This window comes from Schistocerca nitens, chromosome 1 (genome assembly GCF_023898315.1).
Source record: "Schistocerca nitens isolate TAMUIC-IGC-003100 chromosome 1, iqSchNite1.1, whole genome shotgun sequence".
NCBI lineage: Eukaryota > Metazoa > Arthropoda > Insecta > Orthoptera > Acrididae > Schistocerca > Schistocerca nitens.
Genome location: NC_064614.1, coordinates 777,391,653 through 777,408,636, shown reverse-complemented (window position 1 = coordinate 777,408,636; position 16,984 = coordinate 777,391,653). Strand labels below are relative to the sequence as shown.

The 16,984-nt window shown below is 45.2% G+C and overlaps 1 protein-coding gene across 1 annotated transcript in view; it reads right to left on the bottom strand.

Moving 5' to 3' along the window:
- Nucleotides 1-16,984, bottom strand: part of LOC126261767 (sodium- and chloride-dependent glycine transporter 1-like) — a 300,835-nt gene that overhangs the window by 112,789 nt on the left and 171,062 nt on the right. Inside the window, exon 6 of the mRNA XM_049958567.1 lies at nt 14,287-14,480. Coding sequence (XP_049814524.1) covers nt 14,287-14,480 — 194 coding nt within the window. The remainder of the gene's footprint in view (nt 1-14,286; nt 14,481-16,984) is intronic.

Here is a 16,984-nt window from a genome sequence, read left to right as displayed (position 1 = left end):
AGCACATATGGTCATCGTGTAAAGTATCCCCACCGAACATGCGTAATAGCGAGCACCTTACTTGGCTCACTTATTTAAAACTTTAATCATTATCTGTAATTTACTTAGGGTGTAACTGGGCGTACAACGCCCCTGTAATCACACTTAACTAGTATTGACCGACATCGGTCAAGCGTATTAATTAAAGTGTGAGGTAAAAGGAACAAGGCTAGATATTCTAGAGGAGATGCAGATTTTTAAACACTTGCTATCCGATAAAGCAAACCTTCTGAAGGATCAGCTGCTGCTGAGAAATAAAAACGTTTTCGAAGGTTTCCAATCTTTGTTACGCTTGGTTTAATTTATCCCTGTTACTTCGACCACCATATTTCTCTCCTGGTTGCCGTGTATCATGTTCAGACATCAAGCCTCGCGCTTCCCTTTAAATTTAAGTTTGGCCCACTATTCTTTCACGAGAGTTTGGACGCCATTATAGTTGCATTTAACAATTATGCAGCACAGAAAGTAAAACTTAGCTGCTTTAAATACATCCCCTTTCTATGATACGATAACGTTACGCGCATATCGCGTTACTTACAATGTTACCTGTGGAAGAATATTTCCGTCAAAGGTACATTGTAGATTATATGTTAGTACATTTGACCCATGACGGTCAGTAGCACATAAGCGTGATGTCGGAGATGTGCTCTCCGCCACACTTTAATTAATATGCGTGACCTATGTCGGTCAATATCATAGATGAACTTAACATTTTAGATTATAGGTTAGTACACTTGACCTAAGTCGGTCAATAGCACATAAGCGTGATGACGGAGATGTTGTACTCTCCGCCACACACTAATTAATTTGCATGACCTATGTCGGTCATTAGCATAGATGAATTTAACCTCATGCAGCAAAGTAAAGTAGAACTTAGCTGCTCTAAACATTTCCCTTGTAATGATAACGATAACGTTACACGTGTATCGCGTTACTCACAACGTTACCTATTGAAAATATTTCCCGTCTAACGTACATCGTAGAGTATATTTTAGTATACTTGACCTATGTCGGTCAATAGCACGTAAGCGTGATGACTGAGACGTTGTACCCTGCGTCATACTTTAATTAATACGCTTGACCTATGTCGGTCAATACTAGTTAAGTGTGATTACAGGGGCGTTGTACGCCCAGTTACACCCTAAGTAAATTACAGATAATGACTAAGGTTTTAAATAAGTGAGTCAAGTAAGGTGCTCGCTATTACGCATGTTCGGTGGGGATACTTTACACGATGACCATATGTGCTTAAAGTCGTAAAGGTCATCCTTAAACTTTATATACCCAACTAAGTAAATTTCCTACCATTTAATGCAATTTGCGTATAGTTAATACACATAGGGACTTCATCTACATAATGCTTATTTTGCTTGCAATTACGGTTATCAGCTCCCAACACGTGATATAAAGACAACCAATGATATACAGCCTTGACTCTCCATATGCGCACGCGCACGAGTTGCTATGTGCTCAGCGCAATTCCGCGTGCAACGGTCAGTGCCAACGTAGTTGCCGCTGCCAACCGACCGCGTGGTGAAGAGATGCCGGGGCTGGACTTCAGTTAAGTAGTTTTAATTCAACATGGTACCACGGTACTGTAGGTTATAATTTTAATGTTGACTGTGCCTTACTCTGGCATGTTATAGTAATTTTATGCTTCTGAAGAAGGCTAGATTAATTTAGCCGAAACCTGGTAAAGACCAGAAAATTTGCGCAACTGAGGCTGATCCTTCAAAATATTAGTCTTTCACAGTTGCTGACGGGGCTGCAATATGCTAAAAATTCTTGAATAAATTCAGCTTTGCTTCACATCTTTCCCAGTGCAATCATTCTGACTACCTACTCAATGATAAGCTAAACTGAGAAACAAATTTTTCCTTCAAAACTTTGAAGATTTACTACTTCAAAACAAGTAACCACTTAACCAACCCTACACTGCCTCCCCATTTCCCCCTCCCTAACCCCCTATCCCTATCCTTACATTCTAACTACACTGGTGTCAATATAAATACCCTATCACAGAATAAAACCTGTACTATATTTCTAAATGGTAAAATCCTCGACAGTTAACATAAATCAGTACTTTTATACATATTACTTCTAGCTGGAACAAACAGAAGCTGCCTTTACCAATATTCCATATCACATTAATGTAAGAACAAAAATAAGTCAACAGTTCATTTGAACTTTTGTTCTTGGTTTTTAAATATAAACTATACGGTCATTCAAACAGCTTTAGTCCATTACAAACACTATAACTTTATACATATTACCTTTAGCTGAAATAAACAGAATCTACTCTTCCTAATATTCCAGATCATGTTAACGTAACAACAGAAATACGTTAACGGTTCATTTGAAGGTTTCTTATTATTTAACATTTATATTTAAATATAAAGGTCCTAGTCATACAAACAGCTGTAACTCATTGCAAATACAATAACTCTGTTGTATTGATTCCCGGGCATTCTTGTTAATGCCAATCTTGATTAAATTACTTGCTGTAAACTGACTATATTACACGTTAACATAGGAATAGAAATAAGATATCAGATCACTGTAAGTTTGTTCTTGTAGTAATTTATTTATTTTATTTTGTGCTTTCATTTTATCGCCAGTCTGATTAAAATATTTGCCGGTAGATAGACTTAAATACATGTAAAAAAAGAACTTTGTTCAAAGTAGGTCTATGCCATACCTTTCTCTAATTACTGTCGTTTTCCTGATAGTAACACTCTTCAACAACGAATGTATGCACATTTGAAACTAAAATGAGCCTAAAATCTTGTGTAACGAGTATATTGAAAAAATAGTACAAATTGTCACTTCAGTCATAGAATTAGTTAACTTAAAGCAGCTTAAGACGTCAAGTGGACAGACAGCGAGAGAAACAAACAGAACAGTAGAAATATTGTGGAGTGCTTTTGATAAAATGAATAACGTTTCCAAAATTAAGTTTCTGGTCTATCTTAAAAGATAATTTTACAGTGGATATGTGTTACGATTGGACTTATGGTAGTGAGACAAAACTTATAGTGGACAAACCATTCAATGACTTGGGGTTCACAGCTGTCAAAGGGACCTGCAATGATTATAATATATGGAGATGTGTCATTCTACATCCATGAAGATCATTTATTTGAGTTGAAATAAGAGTAAAATTTATAATTTTAGGACAATTGATTTACACTATCCTATACTCAGCCTTGGTGTAGAACTGACAAGAGTGAGGTGTTGTGCTGTAAAAGCCTTTGTCTTACAGTTAAGTGATGTGAACAGTTTAATAGATAGTAAAATTAGCTCCAATCAGAAACTGTAATCACATCTGTTTCACAGTTCATTCTGCGCCATTGGAGAATTTCTGAATTTTTAATAATAAAAGTGTGTGTGTGTGTGTGTGTGTGTGTGTGTGAGAGAGAGAGAGAGAGAGAGAGAGAGAGTGTACAGCATGTTGCCTTATTCCTCACTACGAAAGGTTACGGTACTTGTAAAGCTGACTCCTCCTACATCGCAGTGAAAAGTCAAAATTATGATCTATGGAACACTCGATTATTTAAAATAATCTGATGATTGACGAATCTTTACAGATGGTCAACCTCCTTTCGAACGACAACACATTTGCATTTACGGTGGGTCTTGTCGTCCGCCCCAATAGCTGAGTGGTCAGTCTGCCTTCGGCGGTGCTACGGCACGGACGTCTGTTTACGTCCCTGCCGGAGAAGTTCGCGCTCGCGCAGTTGTTTACCTCTTCGGCGTACTCGCGCGTTTAGCCGACTCGATATAGAATGGCACATGCATACCGAAAGTCGACTCTCAAGATTAGTTTTTCGAATGAATATGCGAGACCGAAAGCCTACGAAATAGAAAGGTTCCTACGAGACGAAGTTAAACTTGACTACAACGAACTTGTCGGAATCCACCTCTCCATAGTGAGCAGTGTTGTTTACGTCAAACTGATTAACGAGGCAGTATGTGACAGAATCATCCGAGATACTAAACATGAACTCAAATTTCGGGACTCTGATGGACATGTTGGAGAAGTAACTATTGATCATGCAGGACTGGGCTTACGAAACATACGTATTTTCGAACTTCCCTTCGAGGTTCCGTCTGACTTGGTCGTTGACGCCTTACGCCCATATGGAAGAGTGCTTAGCCACGTTGAGGAAAAATGGTCCAACTTCACGACTTACCCCGTTCTCAATGGGGTGCGTCAAATCAGAATAGAACTGACACAACATGTACCCTCGTACTTGTTCATCGGCGGATGCAGAGCTATAGTCATATACGATGGACAACCCAAAACATGCTCAGGCTGTGGGAAAGAGGGCCACGTCCGTTCCGAATGTATGCAGCGGAGGATAGTGCAAGTTCCAAACGGCGAACCCGTACCTCCGTCCACGTTGACGCCGATGCCACTAACGTATGCGGACGCATTTCGAACGGATCCCATCCCGAAGAATGACCAGCTACCAAATCCTGACAGTTTACGGCAACCGACTGCGGCGGGGACCGCCTCCAGTGACGAAACGACGCACACCTCTGCCGCTCCGGCGCCGACGACGCACTTAACCGAGCGGAAAGGATCGGTAGGAGAAATGGAAATTGATCCTGCTGTTGTGCCGACAGCTGCTTTCGTCCCTGAGCACCGGGAGTCACTTCCGCACTCGGATACGGAGGCGCACACGCGCAAACAACGATCGCCGAAGCGCCACAAGAAACGACGGCTAGCGCCGTCGGATACCTGCTTACTGCAGTCCACGTCAGACGGACTTGGGTGTAACGTCGATACAGTGCATGCGGATGCGCAACGGGAGGTTCTACCTCCCACACAGCAGTACGACGCGAATCATGCTACACAGGGGTTGAATACAGACACACCGGACGGCACGCCGACGGAAGGAGTCCCTCCACCCACCGCAGCACCGCCACCGCCTTCGGTCAGCCCGACAGGAGAGACACGACGGGAGCTGGACCTCCAGCACAGGAACTGGGCCGACGAATCCGATACTGACCCCCACACCGACGACGCACCCGCAATGGCGAGTGCTGCGTCCACAGGATGTTAACCGCGCAGAAGATGCAGACTGACGCACAGACAGCATGTCACCGGGCAGAAGCACACAAATTAACATAAGCGTTCATGTGCGCTTTATGCACTGAGGAACAGCGGCAGGCATATCGAACAGCCTCTATTAATATTAATACGATCAGAACGCCCGTCAAATTGCAATTATTACGAGACATGTTGCATGCGTCAGACGTCGACATCGTTTTGCTGCAGGAAGTATGTGTTGAGAGTTTCCCCGACCTCTATGAGTACGATACGTACATTACACCTACTACCGACGGCGGCAGCGGAACAGCGATACTTCTACGTAGCGGCATAGTAGCCGAGGACGTGGTGTACCTGCCGTCAGCGCGAGGACTGGCGCTCACAGTGCTGGGAGTACGGGTCGTTAACATTTACGCACCGTCGGGGTCAGACAGACGGCGCGACCGATCCCGATTTTATGCAGAGGAGATTGCAACACTATTCTTAGGTCGGTATGAACATGTCTTATTTGGAGGCGACTTCAACTGCGTGCTCGCACCAAAAGATCAACACCCACATTATACTTCGTGCCCGGAGCTGCGGCAACTCATACAGGACATAAATCTCATTGATACATGGGAGAAGATACATGGCGACAGACGTGGATACACCTACGTCACGAGTCACTCTGCAAGTCGTCTCGATCGCATCTACGTAACACGTCGTCTCGAACCTGCGATCCTCGATGCGGAATTGTGGCCTGTCGCCTTTTCAGATCACATAGCATATATATGCACGGTCTCCTTGAGTCGTCAACAAGTGTGGAGGAGTCGCAGTGTTTGGAAACTGAATACAGCACACCTTAGGGAACCTGAGTGCAAACGCTTAGTCGAAGACCCTTGGCATGTGTGTGAACGACGCCTCCCGACATATCCGACGACGTTGCAGTGGTGGCTGGAATGCGTTAAGCCTGCATTGCGCCGAGCGTTAATTGCATACGGAAGGGAGCAGATGATGTGGCGGCGATACACGACGGAATTTTATTTCACGATGCTCCGCGAACTTTCTGTACAAGCACCTTCACAGGAGCGTCGTGCAGGTATAAAACGAGCACAGGCCCAAATAATTTCCATAACGCGCCGCCGACTGGAGGGTGTCGCAATCCGTGCAAGGGCCTTTGAACGAGTCCGTGGAGAATCCCCGTCGATGTATCACGTTATCAGAGAAAAACAACGTAGTCGCAGAACCTTAATACAGACGGTCGTACTGCCAGATGGTCGCCGCATGACAACGCAAAAAGACATTGCCAACGCTTTCGTGGAACACTACGGTCATCTCTATGAAGAAGCGGAACACGATCAGGCAGCCTTTCATGAGGTCCGACGAATGCTCTCCGCGTGTCTCGACGAGTCGGCCAACCTGGAGTTAACAGGTGAAATCACAGTTGACGACGTAATGGAAGCGATTGATAAGGGAGCGTCGCACAAATCGCCGGGGCCCGACGGGTTTCCGTTAGAGTTCTATCGTACATTTAAAGATCTCATGACTCCACGATGGACTGCCATGTACTGCGAATTGATGTCTCCCAACGTGCCTCTTCCGCCCACCTTCGTGGAAGGAATGATCATCCCCATCCACAAACCATCTGGCGGCACAGGGATACAGGCCTACCGGCCACTGACCCTTCTTAACTGCGACTACAAGATCTACGCCAGGATACTCGCAGCACGCTTTAAACGCGTGATACGCCAAGTGATTTCACTCGACCAAACCCAGCTAGGAGGAGCTAGCAATATACAAACGGCACTCAGCGACTACCGCGATGTTATCGCACTGGCTTCAACATGTCGTCTACGGGGTGTATTGGTATCGATAGACTTCGATCGCGCATTTGACAGGCTGAGTCATGCTTATCTCACGGACGTGATGACGAAAATGAAGTTTCCGGAAAGTTTTGTCACCGTCGTCATGAGACTACTCCACGGAGCCGCATCCAAAGTGCTCATCAATGGACGCTTGGTGGGGCCCATCACCATCTCACGATCGGTCAGACAAGGGTGCCCGCTGTCAACGATATTGTATGCCATCGCTGTCGAGCCGCTGCTTTGCGGGCTCCGGAATCGACTCCAAGGAATGACGATAAGGCACAACAAGTTTATATGCCGAACATACGCAGATGACCTAGTGTTTTTAGACCGGTCAGGCGACGAGGCAAGAGCGGCCCTGCATTGGATTAATTTGTATTGTATGGCTACGGGAAGTCGCCTGAACATGGCAAAGTCGGGAGCGATGAACATCGGGAGAGGACTCCCGACAGGAAGTGTAGCACCATTACAGCCGATCACCACGATGAAATGCCTAGGAATTATCTTCACTACAGACGTTCGACGCACGGCGGCACTGAGTTACAGACATCTTCTGCAAACAATTCGTGCGAGTGTCCGAAGTCACAGGTTAAGGGCACTGGATATGATACAGCGGGTCACCTTTGCCAACACTTATCTAGCCTCTCGCATCCCCCACCTGGCACAAGTTCTTTCTATGCCGGTGGTGTTGGCCCGCCGAATCCTGGCGGCACTAGGATATTTTGTGAGCACAGGTCTGCTTTTTAAGGTAGGATACGAAACCCTCACCCTTCCTCGTAGTCGTGGAGGTCTTGGACTAGTCCACGTACGCGACCGAGCAGTGGCTATTTATGTAACCACGATGATAAAGATGTGGACACGACACCAGACAAGTCTGACGGGCAGCTTGATAGACGAACTCGCTCCACCTTCTCGTTCGGCTCCGGTAGCGGTGGCTCACATCTCACCATCGCTTGCCCATATGCGAACCTTCTTTGTGGAACACAGTTATGTACATATGGAACTACCAACTACCAGGACGGCAACGGCACGTGATATATATCACATCTTGACTCGACGACGGCCGAATAATGCCGTAGAGCGCCGCCAACCAACGGTAACGTGGTCAGTGGTATGGCGTACAGTGCACCACCCACACCTTGATACGGGAACGCGCGCACTGTGGTATCAGGTGGTCAATGGGAAATACGTGACTCATTCCAGGTTGCATATAATTCATATGGCGGACCAGCCACTGTGTCCGCAGTGCAATGTTATAGACACTGAGGAGCATCGCCTGATATGCGGTCCTTCGGTGGACGTATGGTGTTTGGTCAAAAAAATGATCGTCTTCCTCCTTCGGGTGGGGCCGCAAACAATAGAACCACGCACACTACTTCTCCCAGATAGGACGTATTATCCCCGAACGAAGACAAACGCAGTGACTTGGATTCGAGGTTTGACTGTGCGTTATCTTTTCCGAGACGGCAGTAAGAATGTGCTTGACTTTTGGGCCTTACTACAGGAACATCACTCACGGCTTATGAGACATCCGAGATATCGATCATATTACGCAAATTTTTTAGGGAGTGCCTTGCTTGATCCCCCACCCAGTTGGGGTGTCCCGGGTAGGAGAATGTAATTATTGTCTATAAGTATCAGAACAAGAAAGGACCAGGACAGTGGAGAGGATCCACAAACACACGTGAAGACGTACCTGACACCAACGCGAGGTATGACGGGATTAGCGAGGTACGCGCCTAAAAGAGGAACGTAGAACGTTATTGTTTTGTACTGACAGAAGCAGGATATTTTATTTTATTTTTTTTCACTATTATGTAAAAAAAAAGAAGTCCACTTATTTACGTTTCCCAGAAAAATTTTATTTTATAAAGTCATCGTCTTATATATTTAAAGAAAAAGTGCTAGAAGCAGTTTATGTTTGTTATTGTTAAAAAAAAATCGTCAGCGCGTTGGAATGCCACGCACGGGGGCCTGGGTTCGGTTCCCGGCTGGGGAGGAAGATTTTCTCCCCTCACTCATAAAAAAAAAAGTGGTCAGGGTGGTGGTATGTCACGCTAAGGGGCCCGGGTTCGATTCCCGGCTGGGTCGGAGAATTTTTCCTCTCAGGGACTGAGTGGAAGGCAACGGGAAACCAGGACTGGAATCACTTCCTAGATGCTCATGCGGTGGGCCTCTCTGACGAGGCTTCCCCCATGACAAGACCTGCGATAAGGCAGAACACAGAGTAGTGTCCTGTCACTATGTACTATAACGTTATTAATGTTTATTTCCGTATGACGATGGAGAGACAGTTCGTGCAGGATGTTTGTAAAAATCGTGATTAGCAATCGATCATTTTATGTTAATCTTATCTAAATGTTTAAATCAAACATTTCTGTAACATCTGAGTCTTCGTGAGGGAATACTAATGTAATATGTTGGAAAGAGCTAGATTCAGTAGCGAAACAGCGAAGTCAGGCCGGTGAGCTTTCTCATCGCCTGTTCCGGGCGGACATCACATGACATCTCTCTCAGTTCATCGCTGAACGCTTCACTCAGCCAATTTTTTTTATTAGAGAATACGCTGAGCTACCGTGCCTGCTACCCTGGCTCACAGGTGAACTCAGCACTGATGTGAAATGCATAAGCAGGGAAAACTGACTGTAACTGAGACACCATGGTCCGAACAGAACTGCTAATATCGCTGGTTAAGTGCGGGAAAATGACCGCCTAACATGCAACAAAGATGCGCTGTCTGGATTTAAATAATCCTGCTTCAGACATCTCATCCTCAATGTCAGGTCATTCCGACTTCATCACCGACCCCGACGGAATGACAGTGTCGTTAGTTACAGGTTAACTCTACTGGCGAACCGTGATGTGCTGCTTGCTGTCTGAAAACTACGAGACTGTAGTCTGCCAGCTGTGGTTGGACTTCATCGGTCCACGCTGCTGCTACTGACGAATCACGGTCGTGACTGATAGAAGATGCAGACCTACTAGCCCTTCCTCTGGTCCAGGGGCAAACCACCTGATTGCAAGCTGTCGTCTTCTGCTGGCTGGCTGGGCCTTCATGGCTCTATGATGCATTTGCTGAGGGAGCCCCGAGCTTTTACCATTATAACAACCGCCATCCGGGAGATACCGTGGGTGCAGGTCTAAGCGTGCGTCCATCTTCAAGAGGCTGAGGCCCATCGCATCCACAGAGCCGCGTCTGCCGGCCGCCTTGCTCGCTCCCGCTGCTGCATCCCGCGCCACCTCGCTGTCAAGCAGTTTGCCTGACCGGCCGCAGTCTACGTGAGCTGCCGGAGTGCTGTGTTTAGCATTCCTCGCCAACCCCTGAGCGAGCAGCTCGGTTCATTCTCTGAACGCTGGAGAGGACAATATTAATTGTGACAATCACGTTACTGAAATTTTGTACCGCTGTTTCAATGACGCGTTTGGTCCTTAGACTGAAACACTCGCCAACCCTCAGTCTCCGACACTTGTAACGTCACTGCCATACCTGTCCTACCTTGATGCCCACTGGCCCCTGACCCGAGGGGTTGACATTGTAGTATGATAGCCAAAGGATTATCCTACAGTTTTACATGCGGAGTATGTTTGTGAGAAAATTCATATGAAATCTGAAGTGTTCTCAAGTGGAAATTTGTTGTTTTTTTTGCGAATGTGTAGCTAGATGCTACAGAAACCATTCAAGGGTGCGGCGAGTTCATGCAGCAAGAAAAGACGACAAGACAGAAAATCTACACGCGTTGTTATAAACTCAGTGAAGAAATAACGCACCTTAAGATACAATTATGAGCGGCAGATTCACGAGAGTCATAAATGAGGTACCGCTCGGCAAAAAGCGGAAAGAAACAGTATGCACAGCAGGCAAGGGCAACATCAAGACATGCCATGTAAGTTTTGCTTATCTTCACTGTCTAGTATCTAATATAAAAGCCGCAGTTATCAAATTATCCAGAGCATCTCCGAGATATGTCCTGAGTTTAAATCTATACCTACAGAAATACTCCGCAAGCCATCTCGTGCGTGGCGAAGGGTATTTCTGGTTCCACCAATTGAACCGCTCCGATACTTGTTCCATTCGCGAGTGGTGTATGGGAAGAAAGACAGTCGGTAAGGTTCTTAAGAGCTCTAATTTCTCGAATTTTCCCGTCGTGGTCATTCCGCGCGACGTATCTTGGTGGAAGTAGCGTGTTATCCGACTCTTCCCGGAAGGTGATCTCTAGAAATCTCAGTAGTAAACCTCTCCATGATGCACACCGCATCTCTTGTAGCGTCTGCCACTGTAGTTTGATGAGCATCTCTGTAATCTAGCGCCAAATAAACGATCCCAGCTGCGCGCGATTAGCCGAGCGGTCTAACGCGCTGCAGTCATGGACTGTGCGGCTGGTCCCGGCGGAGGTTCGAGTCCTCCCTCGGGCATGGGTGTGTGTGTTTGTCCTTAGGATAATTTAGGTTAAGTAGTGTGTAAGCTTAGGGACTGATAACATTCGTAGTTAAGTCCCATAAGATTTCCCAGACATTTGAACATTTGAAACGATCCCATGATAAAACTCACCACTCATTTTCTCTGTCTCTTCTGTCAGTCCTACTTGGTAAGGGTCCTAGATTGGTGAACAATACTCAAGAATCGGTCGAACAAGCACCTTGTAAGCCACTTCTTTAGTGAATGAATTACATTTCCCCAAACCTCTTCCTTTGAATCTCTGTCTGGCATATACTTTTCCTACTGTTTGTTTCATGTGGTCATTCCAACTAATTCCATAGATACTACCAAGTATTTACTGTTTGTCTTCATTTCATTGAAACTCCACATTTGAACTACGATGATGAATAAGGAAAGAACACACAACAACACAGAAACTTCTACTTCGGGAAATATTATTCTGCAAATACTGAATCATTTAAGATATTGTTTCAAGCAAATGTTCGGCTGTTTGTAAATAATATCTCACTTATGAATCTTCTGGCCATGATTGTACGTGACGTGGTATTTATTCTTCAGTGAATTTTCACACTAAAATCTTTAAATTTTTTAACTCTTACACATCGATTGTACACAAATGCATAGTTTATATATAAATGAGCTTGGTGGGTGTTAGGACAAACACAATAACAATCGTAAGCATATATAATCCCAACGCAAACACAATACTACGGGTCTTTGAAAAAGTTTCCGTTCGAGGTCCACTCTAACCCCTTGATATTTCATCCCCCTCGCCCCATGTGGGAGTGGGGGGGGGGGGGGAGAAGGCTGGCAGCAGTGCAAAAAAATGGTTCAAATGGCTCTGAGCACTATGCGACTTAACTACTGAGGTCATCAGTCGCCTAGAACTTAGAACTACTTAAACCTAACTAACCTAAGGACATCACACACATCCATGCCCGAGGCAGGATTCGAACCTGCGACCGTAGCAGTCACGCGGTTCCGGACTGAAGTGCCTAGAACCGCACGGCCACCGCGGCCGGCTGGAAGTACAAACAACAGGCTCTTCAGCCAGTGAAACATGTCTCTAACTTATATGCTGAAATAAAAAAGGAAAAACCAAGGAGATGTATGTGCTATTAATTTAAAATTATTTTAAAAGGTGTTGTTACTGAAAGAATATAAGTAATATACCGCTGTCCACATGAATTGTTTAAAGTCAGTGATAAAAATGGGGCAGACAGCACATTTACAAACCCTTAAGAAACATTTGAAGAACACTAAACACTTGAAAAAAACACTCGAAAATTACTAAGCACGACAGAAGATACACTGTCCATTAATAACGGAGCACCATACACTTTCACTAACTGGAGAAGGAACTGCCCTTGGATGGTAGATTGTAGATGATAAGAAGGGTGGTTATGGAGGACGATAGGACAGTGGTGATGATGAAGCATGAGGACTGGTAAGAGATGGTAACGAGACAGCGGTGGCTCTGGGTACAAGGATAGAGGGATAGCTGATATTGGAATGAATAGATGTGAGAGGGAAAGGGGTTTTGGGAGGGGGGGGGGGCAACAGAGAAGGCGGCACGGAGATTATTTGGTCTGGGGAAAGGGGAAGGAGGGAGCACTTGGGTGGGGTGGATAGGGTGGGGAAATGGTCAGAATTGCAATGAAATGTCAGGGAGCCTCACGTAGGCACAGTATTTTCTATTTCGGTTACTATTCCCGCGCCGAGGTCTTCCCGCATGCACTTTAAAAGATCAAGCTGATTGGTGGGGAGTTGGTGACGCTTGCTGTATAACATTGCGCCGCTAGTTTTTGGGAGCAAGCCTCTCAATTGGAATAAGATTTTTCGTGGTGTTTTGGAGGGGTTGTTTGAGGCGATTAGTACACTTGTGACTGGCACTAAGGTCTGCGACGAGCTGCTATTTTTTGGGACTCCATTCTGGACTGCTGAAGTGAGAAGACGTGAAGTGGAGCCAGGAGAGTGGTCGAGTTAATAGTATTTACTACCTCGGTAGCCCGGACAGAGTTTTTGTAAGCGGTGATCCAAACCACCGGTCAGTGTAACTCGGGTTCAATTTCGCGTCTTATCAGAACATCGACCACAGCTGCAGCTTTTCAGGGTGGTCAACAGTCCTAACTGCAGTGCAGCTGACCCCAGACAAAACGAGCGCGGTATTTGTTAAAGTATTTGGCTGCTCCGGCAATCACCCCCCACCCCCAGCACCTCGGCTATCTGCACAGTGCCCATAACAGATCAGATCTACTTGCGGGATTCTACATAAGAGTTCTGTTACTCGAGCATTGTACCACAAGTTAGTGAATGTGTTTGGATAATCAGCCCACTCACAGATAGGCTCCACTTCAACTTTGCCAACTACTTATTCGTGGAAATTGTTGTATTTGTCATGTATTTGAATAGTCACCTATTGTCATCATATCTGAAGACTGGATTTATTTCTTCTTATTATCTGATTATGATCGTACATCCCTCTCTCATTTCAGTAATTATAAATCCACATTAGAATACCATGCACTTAATAACATTCTTGAGCAGGATTGTTCAGTATATTGTAAATTACGTGAACGGGCCAACCTATGAATCGCCATTAGAAACAGGGCAAAATATGTTTGTTTTGCAATCAGTTATCCTTGCGCAGAATAAAGAGAGTGACAGCTTGGGGGAGAGGTATCTCCACAATATTCAGATACAGGTTTTATCAAATCAGGAGACAACTTTCACCTCGCCATCAGGAATCCTTTTACATTTATGGGTCAAAATTTTGTATAAATGTGGAATACTTTCAGAGTGTTGATACTCAAGGCATACCAGTTACGTCCTCAGAGTAAACTCAAACAGTATGTAGGAGGCTTTCACCTGGATGTTAAAACGTTAGCGTGAGCGCAACGTGCAGGTACCTCTGATGAGCAGCGCCAACAGCACGAAGTAGGGAAAGATGGCGGTGAAGTAGACGATCTTTCCGGTGGTCTTGACGCTCTTGAAGACGCAGAGGAAGGCGATGAGCCAGGCCAGCGCCAGGCAGCCCATCAGCGGCCAGTGCACGTCGCCCCACTGCTCCCACGTCGCGCCTTTGATGCCCATCGCGAAGTCGCTGTACGGGAGCAAGGCGAACATTTTGTGTTAACAGTTGCTCTGGTTTTCTATACAATTACACTGTTTCATCACGCCTCCTTCGATATGGGAGGATGGGGTAATGACGGTAGCTTAAGCAACTGCAGTTGTATAATTTGCTACGAGCAATCAACTACTACTTTACTATTTTTAACTGCTGTACAATACTGTCTCCGGTAGTCCCCAACCTTTCTGAGACCATTACCGCTTATTGCAATCAGATTTTAGCTAGTAATCCCCCTCCGTCCTCCCCCCCCCACCACCACCATCACCACCACCATCAACGTTATCGTCTACCTAAACTTAGAAATGAAAGGCAATTTCCCACGAACACTTTTATTTCAAAAATGACGATAAATAAATTATATTTAGTGTTTGTGTTTTATTAAAGCACGAACTAATGATTCAATGAGACAGTATTGTTTATTTCGAACAAACCTTTTTTTTATGGAATGACGAAGCAGGGTCAGTGCATCATTTGATACCATCAACTCCTCAGCTAAGAATGCTAACGACGCACATTGAAAATAGACATTTGTTACCAATCATGTTTCCTCTGCATCGCTTCTCTTCCCGCCGACACTTGCTGCACCCTTATCCTGGATCGCCATTTAAAATCAACCAAATTAAAATGCGTGCACTATACTTAATGTCAGTAAAGCTGTTGATTGCTCTTCTCCTTATTTCTGAACTGACAGAAATTGGAGGACTTCAGGCAGTAATGCTTTGTGTGTGACCACCGCCACTAACAATAATAATAAAACTAAACTCCGCCCGAAAAGGCTATGAAGGCTTAACGGTACTGACCAGCCGCCGTGTCATTTTCAGCCAACAGGCGTCACCGGATGCGGATATGGTGGGGGCACGTGGTCAGCACACCGCTCTCCCGGCAGTATGTCAGTTTACGAGACCGAAGCCGCTACTTCTCAGTCAAGTAGCTCCTGACTTTGCCTCACAAGGACTAAGTGTACTCCCCTTGCCAACAGTGCTTGGTAGACTGTATGGTCACCCATCCACGTGCTAGCCCAGTCCGACAGCGCTTAACATCGGTGATCTGGCGGGAACCGGTGATAACACTGCGGCAAGGTCGTTCGCCATTAATAATAATAGAAATAATAATAATAATATGTGCAGGTCCCACGGCAATGTAACAGCCATTAAACACTTACTGTTGTATTGTAGTGTCTATTACAGGTAGTTCGTGTATCTGATGCGAAGTGAGTAATGAAGCTATGTTTAATCCATTGCAGAAAGTACCTACAACTCAGAGAATGGATTGTCATGAGATGTATGGTACAGAGCAAAAAGCATGTGTTTACTACAGTGGTTGGACTCTTAGAAGAAGATGTTGTTTATACATTCGTTTCACATTCACGGTACTATCTGAAAAAACTGTAATTATTAGTTAGTAATGTAATAAGTACTACAGTCTTGTGAATAATGACAATAGTACTGATATTCTAAAAATAACTTAGTTTCACGACCGAAGCACAATCGAACCATTTTATTTTTACCCCCCAAAAAATTTCATTTTATACCTCGGAGATAATTACTCACAGGCTGGGAAGCACTGGTATAGTCTCTTCTTTTTGTTTTGCCTCTCTCTATATGGATTCAGTTTCTGTTATTATCGGATCGGGCATTGTTAATATCAGGAGGTACACTTTCTGTTGCCATGCTCTGAGCCTACCCCCCCTCCCCGGGGCCCCTCACCCCCTCGCCTGGGATGTAATTTTGTAAGGTGTCAGGCAAATCCAACACCTTCCATGAAATTCAGCAATATGTCACATAGCTCCGAATAAATCCTGACATTAAATTAACCAAAGTAATATGATCAACGAGTGAGCAAATGGAATACCACAGACTAACAAAAGAACGTCTAAAGGCATGTCATACCTTCCCACCGTGAAACAGACGCAGTTCCGTGGGGAGAAACGAGAACAGAAGCCGAAAGCAGAATCGTGTTAAGCTAGAAGGCCCTACGATAAGGGATGGACACCCACGTCGCCAGCCGGCCGCCAAGACCACCCCAAGCCCATGTTAAAAGATAGAGCCCTCCAGAAGAACAGTATAGATCTTACGATAACACTAAAAGGGCCACACCAGCTGCAAGTTTTAGCGTGAGACTATACGCGTCTCTGTTACGTTGCAAACGTTAAAAACATTGCCCCTCCACGAAAAGTATAACGTTTCTCATTGGATAGACAGAATTTTTGTAGGCAGAGCTTAAGGTTAACATTGAGACCCTGATTGGTCAGTTGAAAACACAGCCAGATAGCTTTTCTTAAACCAACTTCGGTAAATTGTAGTAAGGAGAAGTTAGAGAGAGTGGCTTCCGAGATGGCGAGGTGTGTGGAGCTGTGCCGCCTGCCGCTCCCTGACGCTGCCTAACCAACGACAAGGTAATGAACGCATGCGATGCCGCATGAGAGCGCATAATCCTTCACTCAGAACTGCAGAAGTCTCATCTGTTACATCCCCCTT